Source organism: Sardina pilchardus, chromosome 17 (assembly GCF_963854185.1).
Source record: "Sardina pilchardus chromosome 17, fSarPil1.1, whole genome shotgun sequence".
Lineage (NCBI taxonomy): Eukaryota > Metazoa > Chordata > Actinopteri > Clupeiformes > Clupeidae > Sardina > Sardina pilchardus.
The window spans coordinates 18,034,303-18,055,387 of NC_085010.1; the positions used below are offsets into that span (position 1 = coordinate 18,034,303).

At 45.4% G+C, this 21,085-nt stretch overlaps 1 protein-coding gene across 4 annotated transcripts in view; it reads right to left on the reverse strand.

Moving 5' to 3' along the window:
• Window positions 1-1,921: 1,921 nt before the first annotated feature.
• The window catches only part of mylkb (myosin light chain kinase b), a 28,873-nt gene continuing 9,709 nt past the window's right edge, over window positions 1,922-21,085 (reverse strand). For 2 of the 4 annotated variants that reach the window (XM_062518680.1, XM_062518681.1), the window contains 18 exons: window positions 20,094-20,177; window positions 18,414-19,477; window positions 16,114-16,230; window positions 15,855-15,905; window positions 13,574-13,624; window positions 12,893-13,020; window positions 12,272-12,428; window positions 9,752-10,057; window positions 9,554-9,589; window positions 8,997-9,081; window positions 8,484-8,687; window positions 6,742-6,959; window positions 6,430-6,553; window positions 5,591-5,743; window positions 5,178-5,301; window positions 4,920-5,007; window positions 4,428-4,565; window positions 1,922-3,595 (listed from right to left, as the gene is read on the reverse strand). In XM_062518680.1, coding sequence (XP_062374664.1) covers window positions 3,324-3,595; window positions 4,428-4,565; window positions 4,920-5,007; window positions 5,178-5,301; window positions 5,591-5,743; window positions 6,430-6,553; window positions 6,742-6,959; window positions 8,484-8,687; window positions 8,997-9,081; window positions 9,554-9,589; window positions 9,752-10,057; window positions 12,272-12,428; window positions 12,893-13,020; window positions 13,574-13,624; window positions 15,855-15,905; window positions 16,114-16,230; window positions 18,414-19,477; window positions 20,094-20,177 — 3,400 coding nt within the window. In that variant the 3' untranslated portion in view covers window positions 1,922-3,323. Of the gene's footprint in view, window positions 3,596-4,427; window positions 4,566-4,919; window positions 5,008-5,177; window positions 5,302-5,590; window positions 5,744-6,429; window positions 6,554-6,741; window positions 6,960-8,483; window positions 8,688-8,996; window positions 9,082-9,553; window positions 9,590-9,751; window positions 10,058-12,271; window positions 12,429-12,892; window positions 13,021-13,573; window positions 13,625-15,854; window positions 15,906-16,113; window positions 16,231-18,413; window positions 19,615-20,093; window positions 20,178-21,085 lie in introns of all 4 variants that reach the window. The other 2 variants (XM_062518683.1, XM_062518682.1) reach the window with 2 other exon arrangements.

Sequence of the window (21,085 nt, forward strand, 5' to 3'; positions counted from 1 at the left end):
TAACATTTGTGTAGGTCTTCCTCCCCCCCATCACACCACAGCAGTTATCCATAACAGAGCAAGCCATTCAGGCCCTTCTCCTCCCTACGTATCACCCGTCTCCTCCAGTTTACATTGTAGCAGTACAATGATTCGCAGCATCCCCCGTGGTCGCACACGATGTCAGTCTATTGTGTCCATGGATGGTCAAACTTGTTGCTGAAAGCATACATGCACCCGAGCTACGTCACGGAAGATACAGTCAACTCGAGCCATCGAGGCCATTTAAATGCACGGTGCTACTCACAGCCCATGTGGCTGGATGGCGCAGCCATTGCAACCCCACTGTGTGAATCATTTACATGAGAGACATAAGGGATGATTTGCTGACACCTCTAAGTAAAGCGTTTGGATAGTCAGGTGCAGATATCTTTATTTCTGAAGAGCGACGGCCCATAGGAATAAAGCGACCACTCAGAAGCAGACGTATGTAAAAACGGGGGAGGCAGAGTGAAGCGTTTAATTAGCCGCTATCACACACAGCAACAAACATCATCAAAGCAGCAGCCTGGGACTTGGCCACACAATGGATAGGCGCTAACGTTAGCGTCGGCAGCCTGTAACCCAAACAAGAGACCTGACTATGAAATGAATTACGCGTGGTGGGCAGTTTGCACTAAACAGCGGATGGCGTGAAAATGGGATTTTTTTTTACCAAGGCAATTGCGAATCTCTCCTCCAATTCTGCAGGGTCTGGCATAGGTAGTTTGGGGGGCTTGTTCCTCGCCCTGAAGTCTGTGAGCTGAGCATCCATACTCTCCGCGTTCCCCATGTTATTGTCCGCTGTTTTCCTCAGTTACAGACAGAAACACGTTTTCCCACCGATTCCTCCCAAAAATACAAGTCGAGTGGAGAAATCCACGATGAATGAATGTCACAATCACATTAAAGTCTGGTCACTTCCCACGGATGCGAAATCAGAAATCTGCAGAACGTGATATCCAATGCGTGACTCCCACAAAAGCACTACTACATTGTTAATCCGTGAATTTTGTCGGTCTCTCCATTCATCTTTCCACGGTGGAACAATGCACAGGTTCACAGCGGATCACCACCGCATCCCTACCCGTATCGCGCACAATAAACGCTCCACTCCCAGTTTGCGCTATTTGCGATAGTGTGCATGATTCACATACGGCCGTGCGCGATTGTGTGCGGCGAGCTGGCTAGTTAATCCTGCCCGTGGCTACAACAGACGGAGTTCGACATCCACACATTAAACAGCAAAGTCTCCATTCAGTGCCCGACACAATGAACCCTTTCAGCTTAGAACCCCCGCTGGGGCGTGCCAAAAGCCGCGATGGATAGGCGAAGGGAGGCAATGTTTTGTTCTGTTGCATGCCGGGAATCAGAGTCTTCAAAGAGGCAATATATTAAGGCAACACTCGCCAAGCTTTGGGATTCACTTCGGCTTTAACCGCGATCAGCTCTCAGTGATATAGCCTACTAAACCGTAATAATCAAAATGAATCTAAATTGTGCCTGGCTGATGCCGTCGCATCCTCCCCCGGCACATTCAGGCTTATTATACTTGACACGCGCCAGTCATTTTAATATGCAGGCCAAGAAATTACATTTCACACGGGCCAATAACCACGCCACTGAGTGGAAAAAATAATGAATTACATTCAGCATGTCATAATGCAATGTGCATTTATTGAAGTTATTTTTTTATGTGTTAAATTATGCATTGAGTAATTGTAAGTTTGACATGTTTAAGCATCGTTAGCGGATACAACAAAGAAAGAAAAGAGGTCAATCCAATAAAGTGGGAGAAACTGTGCCAAGGGGGCGCATTGGTCGAAGTCTGACATCTAGTGGAGAAAACCATTCATAATGCTTCAAAAAAAATGCTTCAATAAAGGATAACAAAACACCAAACTCCGAAATATTCAGGTTTAATCAAGTGGACAGTGCTTCAGTTAGTCTTAAATATGAAACAAAATAACAGGTTCTTTTTCTGTGAGAGATATGCCACACAATTTACTTTTTGGTAACCTAATAGTATCAAGCCTTAGTCTATAATGAGGTTGTTAATAACAATATACTTACTACTAATGTTTAATTGAATAGGTAAACAATTGTTTATTACTTATTCATAATTAGAGAGTATGCTAGGTTTCACGAGTGCACTCAGCACGACTGAGCAGTCCTGTACAAACAAATGAATAACGCATGAATTTGCTCACCTATGGGATTCCTATGGGATACTCTCAGCCAAAACTCAAATCTACTCTATGGGGCCAACCTTGCTGCTAACATGCAAGAGAACCAGAGGACAGAGATTACAAAGAATACATTCAACAGAGGATGGATAGTTCTGCACCATTTTAAGAGTGTAACATAATGATATTCAAATAGATTCAAGTGCAAAAGCAAAAGCATATCAATCGAAGACAAAAAAAAACAAAACAAAAAAACAGAAGGTTTGTGATTTTCACACAGAGCAGCAAAAACGCAACGCTCACTTTCCTGTGAAACAATCCAGCACATCACAAATAAGTCTAACTGAAATGTTAACTTCATAATAAAAAGATTAATTAGGACTGGTGTCAGCCAATTCACACCAAACATAAAGTGTTTGATTATTTTTTTTACACAGTGATGTCTCCAGGCACGTCTAAATAACATTCACAAACCCAGTGCAAACACCAAGCTCATATCTGAATATTGCATAGGCCCTCTAATAGTTGTTCTACTGTTTTTCAGTAGACAAGGAAAGTGGGTTATGCCTGAATATTACAGTACATGCAAAGCTCAACAGTGGGTGAAAGGAGACATCCAATACAGGCCTGACGACCTATCTTGTTACAGGGTATATAAGAAGACTGGATTAAAATTGTTGAAAATTATGTATAATGGTAAAATATCAGAGGTTATTTTTTTAAAACTATTTCTTGACACATCTCATTATACATACAAATATATACTAAATGCATGCATGCATGTTAAATCTGTTTGAATCATTAAAAAAACAGATGGATTACTGGTTATTAGACCAACAAGGCACAGAAAGGAATGTCTAGTCATGGGGGAAAAAAAAGAAACATTTGATTGATCAGTCTGTCACTCAATCAATTAGCTTGCCAATCAACCAATTAACCAACCAACCAATCAATGTTCTTAAGTAAGAAAGACCAAAAGTGCACAAAAGTTAAAGAAGGCAGGTGGTCTGCAGTAAGAGCACAGTAAAGGTAAGAGCTTTAAGTAGGGAGGAAATCATCGCCCCTTTTTGAGTGTCCACTTCTTGACGTCTCCTCATTCTCTTCTGTTCTTCCATCTCTCTATTCTTCCTCCTCCTCTTCCTCCTCCTCTCCCTCCTCCTCCGCTCCCTCTCCCTCCTCCTCCTGCATAAACTCCACCATGAGCTCTGCAGTGCAGCTGGCCTCGCCCTGGCTGTTGACGGCCTTGCAGGTGTACTTGGCGTCGTCTTCGGGGCACACCTCCGAGATGACCAGGCTGCATTGGCCGTCGTCCTCGTAGTCGATCTGGCAGTGGCGCGTCTCCTTGATGGGCTGGTCATCCTTGTACCACACCACGTCTGGGTCAGGAGAGCCTACAACGAGAGTGAGAGAAAGAGAGTTTCTTTTTGTTTTTCTACAGAATAGCACTAACAGCTAAAGCTATAACTGTCATTTTACAATCTACCTTTTTGTTATCATTAGTAGTATTTTTTTCTCCACTCATTATTTTTTTATTATTATTATTTCTTTACCGATATTAAGGTGGTTATTAACAAGTTATACTTGTAGCTTTGGCAACAATGACTTTACCCATTCATGCCAATAAAGCACCATGATTTGATTTGATTTGAGAGAGAAATGTTTCCAAATGATCAATGCATTGACAGTAGAATCTATTATTTGTTATGCCACTAAAGCATTTGAATTGCGCTGGATTCAAGAGAAATTAAAGGTTAATAAAATAGTATCCTGTATGTACCGGTAACTATTTTAGGGTGCTGACGGTACCCATCCAATCCTTTTATCAGCATATGAGCTCCCTAAGACCACTCCTGAATTAAATTAAAATGAAATGAAATTGAAATCGCTATTAAATTCACCAGTTCAGTTACACAAAGGAAATACTTTGCTGTCTGTGATTTATCGTTGCCTAATTTTTACAACATCAGGAAGAGGGTCCACAGACTTGCTCTCCGTTTGTTTAATTTATTTGAGTTAAAGTGACATACGTCACTTATTCCTCATTGGATCGTTGGATCTTTGACTTTTTGGCTCCTGCACCTTAATTTGGATGTGGGCACATTCCCAAACTAAATTCCTTATTATTACAAGCATATTACATCTAATACATAGTACAATTCAGAGTACATGGTGTAAAATACATAGTGTTTTTCAGAGTGTAGGGACAGTAGTAGACATTCTCACCCTCTATCTTGCACTCAAATCGAGCGGCACTACCCTCCACCACCTCCACATCACGGATGACCTTGGTGAAGGTAGGTGGAGCAGGAGGCCGGGGTGTCTCATCCTCCACACACTCCAGGAATGGAGCCGGGGTGTCCTCTGCAAACACATTCACATAAACACACACACACACACATACACACACACACACACACACACATGCACACACATATTCACGCCCACACACATACATAAATATGTATGTGTGTACAGAAACATACGCATAAACACACACACACACACACACACATATATAAACATACATAAACACGCATACGCAAACACAAACACAAACACACACACACACACACACACACACAGATTATGTTTGCATATTTATATACAGAACCCGCTCGTTCTAGCATGGAGGACTGAGAGACATGACACTTTCTACGGGACTATACCAGATAAAAACGATAAGCAAACACATAAATAAAAATCAAACCAACAAACCGGCCGAAGGCGATTTCTTTGGCCCGACTCCACCCAGCATCCCCATGGAGTGGAATCTGGAGATGGCGCGCACAGCATTTCCTGTTTTCTTTACCAGTGAAAAACACACTTGCATGAACCCTCCACCGAGGACACACTGGGAATGGCTTTTTTGACAGTGAACAAACTAAACTCCTGTACACATGATGAAAGTGATAGTGACAATGAGAGATACCAAAGGAAGGTTGAGAGCGGCGGGAAAGAGGTCTTTGGCCTCACCTGCCACTTGCGTCTCAAGATGTACTTCTTCAGTGCATCCTTGGACAGCTGCTTGGCCTCCATTTTGGCCGTGTCCTGCTTCAGCCATTTGTGATCCAGACACTGTGGACAGGTCAGACGAGCCCTGCGGAGCAGAGACTTATTGCGGTAATTAACGTTAACTAGGCAGAAGGAGCCCTGGATTGCAGTTTCTATAATTACAGTGGGCCCCCCCCCCCCCCCCCGCAGGGAATAGGAAGCGCAGGGAAACCGGAGCCGGTGGGACATGGAGCCGGTTTTACTTTCTGAGCGACAGAGGAACAAGATAACGCGTGTGTATCCTCAGGATAAGTCACCCTCACGACTCACGATTTAACACACCTTTGAGTACCTCGTTTGAGGGCCGCTTTTCCCACAACACCCTTGCTGCTCACCTCATGGACTTCTTCAGGAGACTGCTGATGAAGTCTTTGCACTCCTCAGATATCTCGTCAAAGGAATCATCCTCAAAGTCCCAGGTGGCTGATGTGACGTTGGCCAGTGTCTCGCTGTCAGAGTCGCCCATGAAAGGTGACAGACCGCTGACCCTAATAGTAGCCACAGAAAACCAGATTTTACCTCGAATGCATGTTTTTGACAGCCTTTGACCTCCTCTTTTCTTTCTAAATGTCCATTGAGCTAGCTTAACTTATCAGACAGAAAACACTTTACAATTCTTTTCTTTTTTAAGGTCACGTTCAAGTTTATTTGTCATGTACTCATTAAAGGATTTATCACTATTTTTTGTGAAGAACCAGCTCAACTTTGAAGAATAAATGAAATAGTAGTAAGTAGTAGTTATATTAATTTGTGTGTGTGTGTGTGTGTGTGTGTGTGTGTGTGTGTGTGTGTGTGTGTGTTTGGGGCGGGGGCGGTTAACTTAAGTAAATATGGGAGTAATGGGGTGTGTGTGGGAGGGGGATGTAAACGGAAGCCTTCAGGGTTTTAAATGACCCCTTCATAGCTGAATACCATGTGAGCCTCAACAATTTTGCAATTTGATGGGTGGAAGAGCTCTATTAACAAGAGTTGCAAAGAGTTTTGCTCTGTGATAGTGTGTGTGTGTGTGTGTGTGTGTGTGTGTGTGTGTGTGTGTGTGTGTGTGTGTGTGTGTGTGTGTGTGTGTGTGTGCGTTCACGGGAGGGGGGGCATGGTGGTCTCCAAAAAGAAATCTTTTCAATATTTTAACAAGAGTGTTTGAGCTCTGAAAAGAGTGCAGTGCGAGGGCACTTACAGGATATAGCAGATGACCCCGATGCTCCACATATCCGTGGAGAAGCCAATCTCCTCATAGTTGATCACTTCCGGAGCCACAAACTCAGGAGTTCCAAACAAGACTTTCAGTCCACCAGCGGTATCTGTCAAAACATGAAGAACATCCATGCATGTTGGGAAAAAATATTTTGAAGCACTTGGAATGATGTAGAGTGCACATTCTAAAACCATACAACCAGTAATTTAACGTAACATATCGATGGTTCTTGTCCATTACCATCAATTTACATCATGTGTATTTTGTAAGTTTAATAAGGTTTAATAGCTGTACCTAGCCGCCTGGCAAGGCCAAAGTCAATGAGTTTGATCTTGTTGCCTGTCTTGTTTAGGCACATGATGTTCTCTGGCTTGAGGTCCAAGTGGACAATGCCCTGTTTGTGAATGAAGGCCACGCCGTCGATGATCTGCAGCATGTATTTGATCACCTCTCTCTCACTCAGCTCGAAGTCCTCGTCCACGATGCGATCAAACAGCTCGCCACCAGAGATTCTGAGGCACAGTGACATCAGCATATGGTAATAAGTAAAAATGTCATGTAAATATGATGTAATAACTAAGAGTGTATAAACTGTACAAGATTTCAGTGCAAGCAAGTAAGCCTCTCTCTTGCAACCTGTCCAAATTGCACACTGCATGTTGCATTGCTTGCCTAGAAACATTCTACAATTCTATTCAAGTTCAAGTTCAAGTTCAAGTGTGCTTTATTAGCATGACAAATATTATTGCATTGCTAAAGCAGAACATTTAACATGTAGACATACATCTATTCTTGAAGACAGATGAACTGTAAAAGGAAATCTCTGTGATTTTTTTGCATAAATCTCTGTTTCTCAAAGTCAATTTTTTTTTTCCAAAAATGCTCCCCAAGGGTAGTACAGTACTGTAGCTGCCTGTTAGCTCTAGCTGCTAGCTGCTAGCTGCAGCAACTCAAGCTACGTACATGTAGCAGAGATCTTTTGACTTTTTTTCCCCGTCCCGACTGTCCTCAGTGACCTTGAGAAACAGATATTTATGTGAAAACGTCTCCTTCAAGCTGAATGAATTGCACTCCTACGGAAAGACTAAGTAGGAACTGTGCATTAGACAGGAAACAAATAAAAAGTACCACTACTGCAAGTGTAGCACTCTGATCTCCCACCACATGCCTTTTCTTATAAGGCATTTCAAGTTTGACCAGACTGATGTGTACAAACATTATTCTTGACAAATGTGTACCTGGCTATCCACTGATTCGAGTTTTAGTTGATTAGATTTTCTCATCAACTGTGGATTGAAACTGTAAGGCTTTGACCATGCTCTCAAGTCTTCTGTGCTGTGTGTGTTCTGTGCTCTAGTGGTGTAAAGATCTACTGAACCACGCAGACTAGATTGCGTAGCATTCTGTGCCACATGGACCCAGACCTGCTCAATACTGTTTATCACCATTTTCCACTAAGAGAACGCCTGAAATATTTCTGTTCCTAGAGCAGTAAACAAAACCTATGCTCCACGAGCTTCGGATCTGGGCTTTTTTCCATCATGACTGCCAAGAGAAGGGAAAGTGCTTCAGCTCTCTTGCTCTCTCTCTCTCTCTCTCTCTCTCTCTCTCTCTCTCTGTCTTCTTGCTTGTCCATTCTCACTCTTGGCTCTATATAAGGACATGTGACAGACACTTGGCCAATCACGTGGAGAGGGAAACTGGCATTCTGTTCTCTCCTATAAAAAGCTAAAAATGAGCGAAATAATCAGCGGCCTAGTGTGTGTGTGTTCATACGTGTGAACATATTTACGCATTTCCTTGATGCTTCTGAAAGAACAGTCTAATCTTTTGTTACCTAACAGCCCATTTCAGTCACAGACAAAACAAGCTTAGCTTGACAAAATGTGATCGTCCTACTCCTAAAATAAGACGGCTCACGCAATAATCAGTCAGCAGTTTAGAGCAGAAATGCAATAATGCAGTATTAAATTATCTACAAAATTGTAACGTGTTTAACACCAAAGAGATGTCCACGGAAAGCAGACAACACTCACATCTCCATGACCATGACAATGTCAGACTTGCCCTCGAAGGCGTCCACACACTGCACCAGCTTCGGGTGGTGGAGGCTGTTCATGATGTCGATCTCCATCCGAACGTTGTCCTTCTCCTTAACAGAAAAGGCCTTGATGAACTTCCCAGCCCACACTTTGCTCGTGGACTTCTCGACCAGTTTATAGACCTGTCCGAATTTGCCCCTATAGAACACAGCAAAAGGGGGGAGAGAGAGAGAGAGAGAGAGAGAGAGGTTGAGTGAGGAAGAAGATTGAACAGATCCCAAACTGAAAATGCACAAGATCCAAATGCACCTTTGAGGTAAATGGAATGGGGAAATCCACAATCAATTCATATCATCATCGTTATCATTATCAAAATAATATTATTGTGTACATTTTGGTCAAATTTGTGGACAACTCAGATCTTGTGATTGTGCGTGTTTGTGATAGATAGATAAAGAGAGAGAGAGAGAGAGAGAGAGAGAGAGAGAGAGAGAGAGCATCACTTACGTTCCCAGTCTGTCTTGCACATCATAGAGATCTTTAACACTGCAGTCTTTCTTCACGACCACATCTCTGTACTCTGGCTCCTTGTCTGTATTGGCAGTTCAGAGAATAAACATATCAAAGTAGTGCCAAAGCAGTCAAGGGCATTGCAGAGTCTCAAGATTCTCATGGAGTAGGTTTGAGTTCCCACCAAGAGGGAATATTAGTTCAGTGCAAGTTAGGGTTACAGTTTTCCTCTCTCTGGGTTGACAACAACACAACTTGCGTTGTTTTTTACATATCTCTATGTCCAGACAGGGACAACCAAGTTTGTGCAATGTTGGGCAATATTGCTTGTGTGTGGTTATATATCATGCTATTTGATTATGTTTTGATTATGTTTTGTCAATAAAAACAAATTATACAATGAGAAAGAAAGTTGTCCAGATAGGGACAACTCAGTGGACAACTCAACTCAGTTTGAAACGTATTTGTTTTAAGAGTGCTGGCTACATAGATATGGTAAGGATACAAGCATATTGGTTGAAGGGAAGACTAGAGATGAAAAAACAAACCCTCACCATCAGCATCATCTGCAGCTTCGACTTCCTTTTTCTCTGAGGGTGGGTGGGTGGATGGAAGGATGATAGACAGATAAATAGATAGATAGATGGAAAGATTAGATAGATAAATAGCACAAAGGAGAAAGATATAAACGTGATCGGTTACCTCTTGCTTGTAATACAGCAAAATGCCCATTAGAGGTCTCTCTTTCTCACCTTTCATCTGTTCCGCTCCCACAGTAGCAGGCAGAGATTCTGCACTAGGCTCCCCTGCTCCGTACATGTTGACGGCCCGGACGCGGAATTTGTACTGCCGGTCCTTGAGCAGTTTCTTGACGGAATATGAGGTGCTGTTGCATGAGGCCAACTCTGTCCATTTCTTATCCACTGAATTCCAGATCTCCAGGTTGTATGACTGCACGATGCTGCCGCCATCATATGTGGGGCCGTACCACGACAGGGTGAGGGAGGATTCACGAATGTCTGAGACCGCTGGGACTCGAGCCGGAGGATCAGGCTTGTCTAGGAGAGAATGGATAAAACAATGTTGTTACTCAATGAATTACTCCCTCTCATTCTCTCATTCAGTAGTAAAGTTAATGAATAACAGTATTGCATACTTACTCACTCATCATCATATTTACTTATGTGAGTGATTGAATATATACTCACAATAGGTACAAATAAGAAACCCTTCATAAGCAATATGTGTATATGAGTAATGTGTTTCAGTTATGTGTTTATCAGTATGTTGTTATATAGCAATGTGTTTATCTGTTTGCATGGTGGTGAATACCCCAGCACGGCAATGGGGTATCATGTTAATGGCAACACAGTAACTACACAAAGCGATAAGACAGGAAGGGGTTAAACAAGGCGTGCTAGGTCTAGCTTCCACATTCTACAGGGTAACATCCTAACACCCATCTCACTAACCACCCTTTTAGTCTAACCACCCCATAATTCCCACAATCATTTAAATACCTTTCTTTATGTGACTATATTTACAGCAGAATGCGATCTAATATGATATGATCAGAGGGTTGAGAACAGCTGCAAATAAACAAAGATGTATTGCTTGCATAGAGAAGCTGGTGTTTTTTTCCTCCTCTTTGTGCGGCCATCTATGGTAAGCCGAGACAGACTCCTCTGAGACTGTAAAAGGGAGCAGCTTGTCTGTCAGCAACACGTTTAGAACCACGATCCAATAAACAAACTGGCAACAGTGTGGATGATGTAGTTGCTAAGGTCAGGCTGCTGTGAGGCAATTACCACTGTAATAAAAACAGTAAGCTGAGAGGTAATGGCAAAGGAATCAGACAGGTTGCCACTGCAATAACAAAAAAAAACAGAACTGCTACAGCTAAAGCTACAAGAATCACACTGGCTTTTTTATTCTTTGCTTTTGTGTGTGTTTGTGTCTGTGAGTGTGTGAGTGTGTGTGTGTGTGTGAGTGTGTGTAAGTGTGTGTGTGTGTGTGTGTGTGGGTGTATGCATGCATGCATGCATGTATGTGTGCATGTGTGTGTGTGCGTGTGCATGTGCGTGTGCATGTGCGCGTATGTGCGTATGTGCGTATGCGTGTGTGTGTATGTGTGTATGTGTGTGTGTGTGAGTGAGTGTGTGTGTATATGTGTATGTGTATGCTTGCATGTGTGAAAGCCTGTGAACACGAGGCATACCTACGACGGCGAGGTTGAAGGAGGCTTGCTTGGTGCCAAACTTGTTCTGCAGCTCCACGGGGTAGAAGCCGCAGCGGTCCGGGTTGCTCGCAGGCGATGGTCAGCTGACTGCTTTTATTTATGTGTTTGCTTATCATTTTTATCTGGTATAGTCCTGTATCATTGCCATGTCTCTCAGTTCTCCATGCTACAACGTCTGGGTTATTTATATAAATATGCAAACATAATCTGTGTATGTGTGTGTGTGTGTGTGTGTGTGTGTGTGTGTGTGTGTGTGTGTGTGTGTGTGTGTGTGTTTATATGCCAGGCTTGTAAAAAAATCAGAATGTTAGAATTGGCCTCCATTCAATTCACAAACTGGATTTTGAAATAATTCAGAATGTTGAATTTGAATGACAGGAAGTGGAATTAAATCCATGGCAATTGAAAGAAATTCCACAGTCATACAACAGAAAGAATGTGTCGAATGGCACATAGATTCAGTGTTGGGAGGGTTATTTCTTTTTAAATATAATTGGTTACTGTTATAAGTTACCCATTATAAATGTGGTTTGGATTACTTTATTAGGATTTGTAATCTTATACTTTAGACACTTAAAGAGTCCAACTTTGACCATCAAATTGTGTAGAAGAGAAGCTCTCCTTCAAATGTCCGCCGCAAATTGTTTGAAAACCATTTGGAATACTTGGTTAAAGTAATTCTGGGAAATGGAGTCTTGTTCCATCATGTTCCACAAAATGCAAATGATTACATAATTACTTCCGAATTAATTACTAATTAATTACTCACTTATTCATTTTATGAGTAGAGCTTTGAATATCATTGCATTTCAAGTCCTGTAATTAAAATTCAAGAATTGAAGTGGAATTTAGAGTCATTCTCAATTCAATTCTGAATTTTGCACAACCCTGGTGTGAGTGTGTGTGTGTGTGTGTGTGTGTGTGTGTGTGTGTGTGTGTGTGTGTGTGTGTGTGTGTATGGTGTGAGTGAGTGTGTGTGTGTGTGTGTGTGTGTGTGTATGCATGTGTGAGAGCTTGTGAACCCGAGGCATACCTACGACAGTGAGGTTACAGGAGGCTTGCTTGGTGCCAAACTTGTTCTGCAGCTCCAAGATGTAGCAGCCGCTGTGGTCGGGGTCGGTCCCATCAATGGTCAGCTGACTGCTGTTCTCTGTGGTGTCTATTTTGATGCCTCCAGTTCCTGACTGGATCTGAAACCACAATGACCCCAAGGTTTTAAAATCTCATTTTCTGGGTTCTTCACCAAACACCTGATCTCCAATTAAACCGGAACCAACATTCATGAGGGGTTTTTGAGATTGTGCATCTTATTCTCAGAAACCATTTTCAGACATCAAAGGTACATTTACATAAACCAGTCTTGAGACAAGTTTCATTTAAATGAGTAAAATGAATCTTGTGGTGAGTTCAACGTGGTTAGTCTAGTCATTATAATGCTCAAGATAGAACATTTCATTACAAGCATGTGGAAAACAAGACGCTATGACTCCAATGTCCAACGGAGTCCAACCTCCATGTCTTCAAAAGGTAGGGTCAACAATATCACTTCAGCTTTTTTTGAAGGCTAGAATAAAACCCCAGACAACTGATATTCTACCGGGTTGTTGTGTTTAGTCGGGCAAACTTTTTTTTTTTTTTTTTTTTGGCTGTTTACCGGCTTCTTGAACTTCATCCAGGTGCAGGTGATGGGTGGGGCCCCAGTGAAGTAGGACAGCAGGCCCACCTTCTTCCCAGCCAGGATCTTCATGTCACCTGGGAACTGGGTGATCTGAGGGCCAGAGCCTGAGAGCACAACAGGAGGGAACGAAGGGAGAGGGGGGGTCATGTGGAGGACTGGGAAAGACACACAGACACATGTGGAGGACTGGGAAACACACAAACACACACACACACACACACACACACACACACACACACACTGAAACACACCTGTAAACACCTACATGTAACACCTCCTCCCCCGCCACACACACACTCATACACACACCAGACAAACACATACAAATACATATTACTGAGAAATCCAATCCCAAACAACACCCCCCCCCCCCCCCCCACACACACACAAACACTTAAACACAAACACACAAATTCAAAAACATGTGAAACTGGAGAAGAATACGGCAACCAGCTGCTGTGGTTTCTCTCCCTGCTGAAAAAAAGCCAGTGTACAAAAACATCCTGCCAATGGAAAGCATCTCTTTATTTACATAACCGATAAGTGGAGATCACAGACAGGACAACGGGGCCTATGTTTTGACTGATGGAGTGCGTTTCCTTGGTAAATTACTCTTTTGACTATTCCCTGGAATATTCTCAGAGGCCAAAGACTTACCCTGTTTGGTCGGAGATTTGGGGGCTTGTTTCTTCTTTATAAGGGCCTCATCTACAGAAATACAAGGTACAGAAAACACAAACATATCAAGTGGCCGTAGTCAATGGGTTGTAATAGTGGCAAAATATTAAGACTAACATGGATAAACAAAAAACAGCCCTTCCTACATATAAAAGTCTTCTTCAAGGTTATGTTTTTGGGAAAGGGTTTCTAGTTGGGAGTAGGTTTGAGCAATTCACTATTATTTTAGACTGATTCACAGAAACGCATGGGCCAGACACGCACTCACGGTTTTGAAATGCACTCGAGTAATGATGGAATATGACTGTACGGGACAGATGTATTTATACATGTGAATGATGTGGGTGTATGGGAGAGAGCATGCAGAAGCTCCAGAGAAGGGAAGGGAAGCTCTCTCCCTGCCGCGTCCCAAACTGAGGGCCTGCCTCGCGGACGCTGGATGCTGGAATTCCCCTTTTATGGACATGCTATAAATAGACCCCCGAAAACGATCCAGGAAATGTCCTGCTCTCTCTCTCTCTCTCTCTCTCTCTCTCTCTCTCTCTCTCTCTCCCACTCTCTCTTTCTCTCTCTCTATCTCCCCCTCTCTTTTTTCTTTTTTCCCACTCTCTCCTTTCTCATCCTCACTGCGCCTCACTCCTCCCTCCCTCCATCTTCCTCTCCTCCATTCTCCTCTTCAGTATTTATTCTATCAGTCGATAGCCGTCATTAAACAATGCAGAGGCACGTAAACCCAGAGCCCTCTCTCTCTCTGTTTGTCTCTCTCTCTCTCTCTCTCTCTCTCTCTCTCTCCAGACTCCAGTGATGAGGCCCTGCCTCTGCACTTCTACTGCTCGAGCACTGGGCCATTTTAGGCCATTTTCCTCCCTGCTCCCCCCTAGTCAATAAAACCCTCCCCCTCCTCCATTTCTCTTAGTTATGGTCGTCCTCCTCTCCTGTTTTCTCTTTTGCACTGTTTGGATTTCCAGCACATGAAAGAGCAGCACTCGTTTGTCTTTCCTCCTCCTCTGCCTCCTCCTCCCTCACATGTTGACATTGTTATGCCTGTGAAACCCTAGCCGTTTCACTGTGGTGTGTGGGAGTCGAGGATCCATTGGATAAAACTGTTGGTCAATGTTCCAAAATATCACGGCCCCCTCCCATGCATTAACTGCGACCCTTTAATACTTGCAGATTAATATCTTGGATGTCGATGCAATGGAACGGAGTGAGAGGGTATAGACAAGCGGGCGGAAAGACCACCACCACAACCCTCACAAGTGTACACCACCACCCCCCCCCCCCCAACACAAACACCCAACCCAATCCAGCTGCTGCCAGCTACGGTGACACCAAGTGTCCAAAATACTGCCACAAATTCCGGCCACCGGGAACTCGGTACAGCGTGCCACCGGGTTATATCCAGGCTCAAGCTCTCAGGTGACAGACTTTTATTAAGAGTGAAGCTTCACGTCTGCCCTGGTCCGGAACATAAACTCAACTCAGCTGACTAACAACACAGGCCTTTCACACTCTTTGACAAGACTCTTTGACCACGGTGGCTCACATGACCCCGAAGGCTCATGGGATTGTAGTCCATTGGCAAAAAAAAGACAGCCAGCACCTGTGAGCAGAGAACTCACTCAGGAAGTGAAGGGAAGTGGTGGGGGGGGGGGGGGGGGGGGGGAGTAGGGAGACCACAGCACATGCCTGCAGAGATGGGTCAGCAGTGGCCTCCATGTTCTAACTTTTGGAGCATAAAATCCTGAAATCTCAGGGGGGCCCCCATCAAACAGCTTGGGAGGAGGGTTGAGCCCTGAAGCCCCCACAAATCCGTCCATATACAGCCTGCGGCCCTCCTAGAATTGGAGTACTGAGCAAAAGCCTTTGATGGGAGAGAGGGAGCACAGAGGTGTGTCTGATGGCAAAGAGAGTCAGCTAACCCCCCCATAATCCCACCCAGACACCCTTTAAATTACGCCTCATGGCATTCAGAGATTAACCAGGCAGAGGACTGTTCAGCCAGCAAAAATTTACCGAGCGGAAACATTTTCCTCTAACGAAGGGGGCTCAGCATTCATCAGATAAGAGGGAGCTAAAGTTTGTCTTAAAGTAACATTTGTTACACAGACTTGAGGAGAATGTTGATTGGTTAATTCTGTGGTAAATTAACTCAACGACAGTGATGTCATGCATGCTGCTGAACTATTCATTCGCAGGTAGTTCCCTTTTATGGAATATAATGGACTTTGTGGAGAAAGAATGTTGTGTGAAGACTCACTCTCTGTTGTAGGTGCAGACTTCTTGTCTCCAGAGGCGGCATCTTTGGGTTCTGGATGTCACAACAAATAAAAAAGATAAATGTTAGCTGAATTAGCAAAAGATAAGTCTGCTTTGCAACATTGCAGGATTGCATTGCCAAGCTCTGCTGCACAGACGCTGGATATCAAACTGAAGTGTTCAGTGGCCTTATAGGGGAGATTTTCTTGAGGGAAGAGAGCGAGAGAGGGGGGTGTGGTGGTGGTTCTGGAAAGACTCACCAGAGATCGTGACTTTGCAGGAGCACTCCGCTTTCCCAGCTGCATTCTCCGCTTTACACGTGTATCGGCCAGCATCCTCCGGCAAGGCCTTGTCTACGGTGAAAGAACACTTGCCTCCTGAAAGAGTAACAACAGACACAACACACAATCGGTGGTTAATTCTTCATGAAACAAGTCCAAAAGGAGTGCTACAAATCACAAAACAAAGGACTGGAGTAACTTGGTTCTTGTAGATGCTAAATATGGTTGCATGCATTTCACACCACAATTGGCATCAGAGGATCCCTTAGCTGTCTTATGATAGGTTAATAAGTCAGCCATTGAGGTGAGGCTGACAAATGAGCTAGAGGTGGGGCCTCTTGGTTTGCTGCAATCTCATTGGCTCCACTATTGCAGGAAGTTGAGAAAAAAAGCAGTTCCTGTCTCCCTGCACTACATGTGCAATTCCTACGGCTGTTAGCAGTACATCTGCCTCACATTACGGCTGCTATCATCACATCACTATCATCATGGCAATCACCATATAAGACAAAGGCCCATGCGCTCGCTAGCAAATGCTAAATAGCTTCATCCTCAGATTTCCCACTGTCCCATGTCCACTGAGCCTTTGACTGAATTTAAGTGTCCTTCTGGAAGGACCCTTGGAAGGACCCTTCAACTCTGAGAGTCCTTAAGAGGCTCCCATGTGTGCACTAGGATGTGGTCCCAACGTGCGTCAATCTTCCTTGATAACCCCTGGCATATTAGAACAGAGTGTCTGTTCTCTGCTCTCCAGAGTGTGCTAACACAAAACTGAACCTAAACATGAACTCTCTCCCTTGTGTCACTATGGAGCCCAAGTGTTGTATGAGTTTTCTGTTTAGTTGGGTCATCATCTCGTTTCATGCATAGTGCGCGGGGGAGAGTGAAGACAGCTGGGTGTAGATGGACACAGGTGCGGACAGGAAGGACACTAATCCTGCTCATTTCTTCGTCCACTTGGTGAAAACCTCCCATTTGCACCCCGCACTAACCATGTATTACTGTATTTATTGTCATCACCATCACCATCATCATCATCATCATCATCACCACCATCATCATCATCATCATCATCAACACCACCATCATCATCATCACCATCATCAACACCACCACCATCACCATCATCATCATCATCATCATCATCATCATCATCATCAACACCACCATTATCATCATCATCATCATCATCAACATCATCATCATCATCATCATCATCATCATCATTTATTTTGTAAGCAGCTCATTGTGAGTCTGCATGGATACTAGTGTGCACATAGAGTTAGTGCATCAGGGATACAAGCTCTCCTGATGCTTATTTGATATGTATAGCACATGCTGGTCTAAACACTTATCCCGAGGATTAACCAGGGATCCCCCGCTACCTTAGATATCAGGGGATCCTCCGCTCACATTCCAGAACTTTCTAATTGTGTCACCCACAGCAAAGCCAAAGCCTCTTCTGTCAGCATAGGCAGTAGGGGAGGCTGGGTATGTTATGTCTCTCTCTCTTTGTTTATGTGTGTGTGTGTGTGTGTGTGTGTGTGTGTGTGTGTGTGTGTGTGTGAGAAAGAGAGAGATATAGAGAGATAGAGAGAGAGAGAGAGAGAGAGAGAGAGAGAGAGAGAGAGAGAGAGAGAGATAGAGAGAGAGTATGTGTGTAAGTGTGCACACGTATAACTGTGTGCCTGTGCTTGTATAAGGGTGTGCGTGTATGTGATTCAGTAACCCCTGAACTGGATCGAATGACCCTGCTGTGTGAGCTCAAAGTGCTGAAATAACAAGCCCAACTGGCCAGCAACCGCTCCCTGGCTCCGTGGAAAAACAATCCCTTTGACAACAATCCCCACTCCTCAGCTAGAGGATAAAAGCTACTACTGCTGATATTATGGCAAAGCCCCCGACTCCCACTGTTTCAGGGCTGTCCAAAAGGAACAGTTAAAACCCATCAGCTTTTACAAGACAGACCCCAGTGCAAAGAAAGCCCCTGGGAACCTCACAGAGGGAAATGTTACGCAACGTCAAATTGCTCCGTTTAAGTGCACCACATAACAGCAGGCAACAAGCTTATCAAAGTAGGATTTCCTGTGTTTGAGCAAATTCCTCTCAATGCCATACAAATTACCTCTGGAAAGCACACTGTACTATGGCCTTGAGCATTTTTGAAGAAATCAAAACAAAAACACAACGCAACATAACAAAACCTATACATTTGGTTGTGAATGATTTATACATTTCCAATCATGCTGTTCGGCTCGATACGGGCAAGAAGCGCTCACCTTCCTGAGATAGCACGATGAATTTGGAAGGCTTGATGACTTTGCCGTCTAGCGACCAGGTGACGGTGGCGGCGGGGTCGGAGGTCACCTCGCACTGCAGCTGCAGCCGCTGGCCCTCCACCACGCTGACGTCGCTGGGCGTCTTGGTGAAGTTGGGCTGCTTCCCGGCGGGCGCCGCTGGCTTCTTCTCCGGTGCGACGGCCGCCGCCGCAGGCTTCTTGTCCGCGTCCGCCTTCTTGTCCGGGGACGGCGGGGCCTTCTTCTCCGGGGACGGAGGGTCCTTCTTCTCCGGCGCGGCCTTCTTCTCCGGCGCGGCTTTCTTGTCGTTGATGCCGTTGATGCCGTTCTGCTTGTCCTTGGCCACCGGGGCTTTGGGCGTCGGGGTCGCGTCCTTGGCGTCGTTCTTCTCGGCGCCGGGGGCCGGCTTCTTCAGCATGGCCCTGAAGTCGCCGGGCCCGCCGCTGGCCGCGGCTCCCGCTTTGGGGGAGTCGCCCCCCTTCTTCCCCAGCATGGCCCTGAAATCCTTCGGGGGCGCGGCGGCCTCGGCCTTGGGAGCGGGGCTCCCCCGCGGCCCTGCCTTCTTCAGCTGGGACCTGAAGTCCATACTCATGGTGGCGTCCTTGGGCTCCTGTTCCCGACAGACGTCCTCCGCACAGTGGTGGTAGCGCTGCTGCTGGTGGTGGGCGGCGGCGGCGGCGGCTGTGTTTACCTCTGCTGCTTCTGCGACGCGGCCGTGTGTGAGCAGCGAGCGGAAGTCCCACTGCTCGGGCTGGTGCTCGCGGACCTGCTCTTCGCTGCGCTGCCTGGTGTGCACGTGCCTCCTTAGGAGGGGCCGGGGGCCGCGACGCTGATCCTGGTGCTCTGGGGGGGTGGTGTGGACCTGGAGGTGGTGGTGGCTGCTGGAGACCCGCTCTCCCTGCTGCGGCTGCGGCTGCTGGGGGGGCTGGGGCTGGTGGCGGGCTTGCTGGGGCTGACTGGAGGTCCTGCTCCCTCTGCAGCTCTCAGGCTCACTGACTCTCACGGTCCTGTCCGCGAGTCCAACTCCCACCGAAACCCCTCCGGAGCTGAGAGAGGGGAGGGAGGAGGAGGAGGAGAGAGAGAGAGAGAGGGGAGGAGGGAGTAAGAGAGAGAGAGAGAGAGAGAGAGAGATGAGATAGAGCACTGGATGGAGGGCGATTGAGTGATAGAGAGAGTTAACGGACTAGTTGGAGAAAGAGAGAGACAGAGAGACAGAGAGAGAAATAGAGAGAGAGAAAAGTAGAGAGTGAGAGAGTGGGGGGAGAGAAAGAGAGAGAGAGAGAGAAAGAAAGAGAGAGAGAACAGGAGAGGAAAAAGAGCAAGACACAGAGAGGAGGGGGAGGGGGAGGGAGAGAAAGAGGGATTGTTTAAAACCTCGGGCCTCTATTCTATAATAGGCTAATTGGAGACAGGGACACATATCACGGCTGCATGGCATCACTGGTGACTCCCGTGGCCTTATTTGGGAAACACGTCCCGACTGCAGGCCCTCGGCTTGGGCTTCGGAAAGGGGACTGCGCTCCGGGCCGAGGCTGCTGCTTCAGGGAAAAGTGGGGGTCGGGAAGGGCTGGGGGGGAAAGGGGAGGGGGGGGGGGGAGGGAGTTTGGGGTGTCCCACAGGACAAACAGGGGTAAAGGGGACTGGCCGTTAGGGGACACTTACTGAAGGGGTGGGCCTCTGTTGCAAAGGTCCGGCGCTTGGCGGACGGACAGCGTGACCGCGCAGCTGGACTGGCCAACAGAGTTCCTGACGGCGGAGAGAGATGGAGAGGAATGAGAGGGAAGAGGGGATGGGGGGGAGAGAAAGAGACAGAGAGCGGGTTTGGGAATGAGAGTGGGTGAAGGAGGAAGGGATACTGAGGAAGAGAGAAAGAGAGAGAGAGGGAGAGAGAGGGAGGGAGGGAGAAAGGTTCGGAGGTTTCTCAGCGTTTTAAGTCCTGTTCTCCCTGCACTTGGACAGAAACCAGCGCGAAAAGGGCTCTGGATTTTCAGTGGGTGTTTATTTGGACGTGCCTAACCTTTTGACCTCTCAGTCACAGTCCCTTATTGGCCCGTCTCGCAAAGGCATCCTACCAATCAGGGCTAAGTCGCATGTCTACCACAGTTTATGTTAAAATGTTACATGTGCTTCCTTATATGGAAATAAACATCTCTGCTATTCTCACAGCCGGTATCTGTACGAGCGTGTGTGTGTGTGTGTGTGTGTGTGTGTGTGTGTGTGTGCTGCCTGTGTTTCTGTATGTGTGTCTGTGTACAGGAGAGTTAGGGGAGGACACAACACAAGTGTCTCACTTAGATTTAATAGCTTGGCACTGTTATTCTTGCGTCTAACAGTAAGTGATTTTCCAAGGGGAAAAACACAACCAAAAAAATAATAAAAAATACCAAAGTTAATTTCCCACATGAGTTGAAGGGACTTGGTATGTTCCAACAATAACAATAAACATGGATTAGAATGGAAATTAAGCATAGCATACCCCAGCCAAGTCTTATGCTGTCAGAGTTAGGGCTTTTAATCAACCAAATATGATAAGGCAAATTGGAACAAAATATGCTCACTCCAATGCTAACATAAAAAGACTGGGTATATCTCATTATTCATGGATGTCGCAAAGGTAACATAAACACTCAAACTCACACACACATACACACACT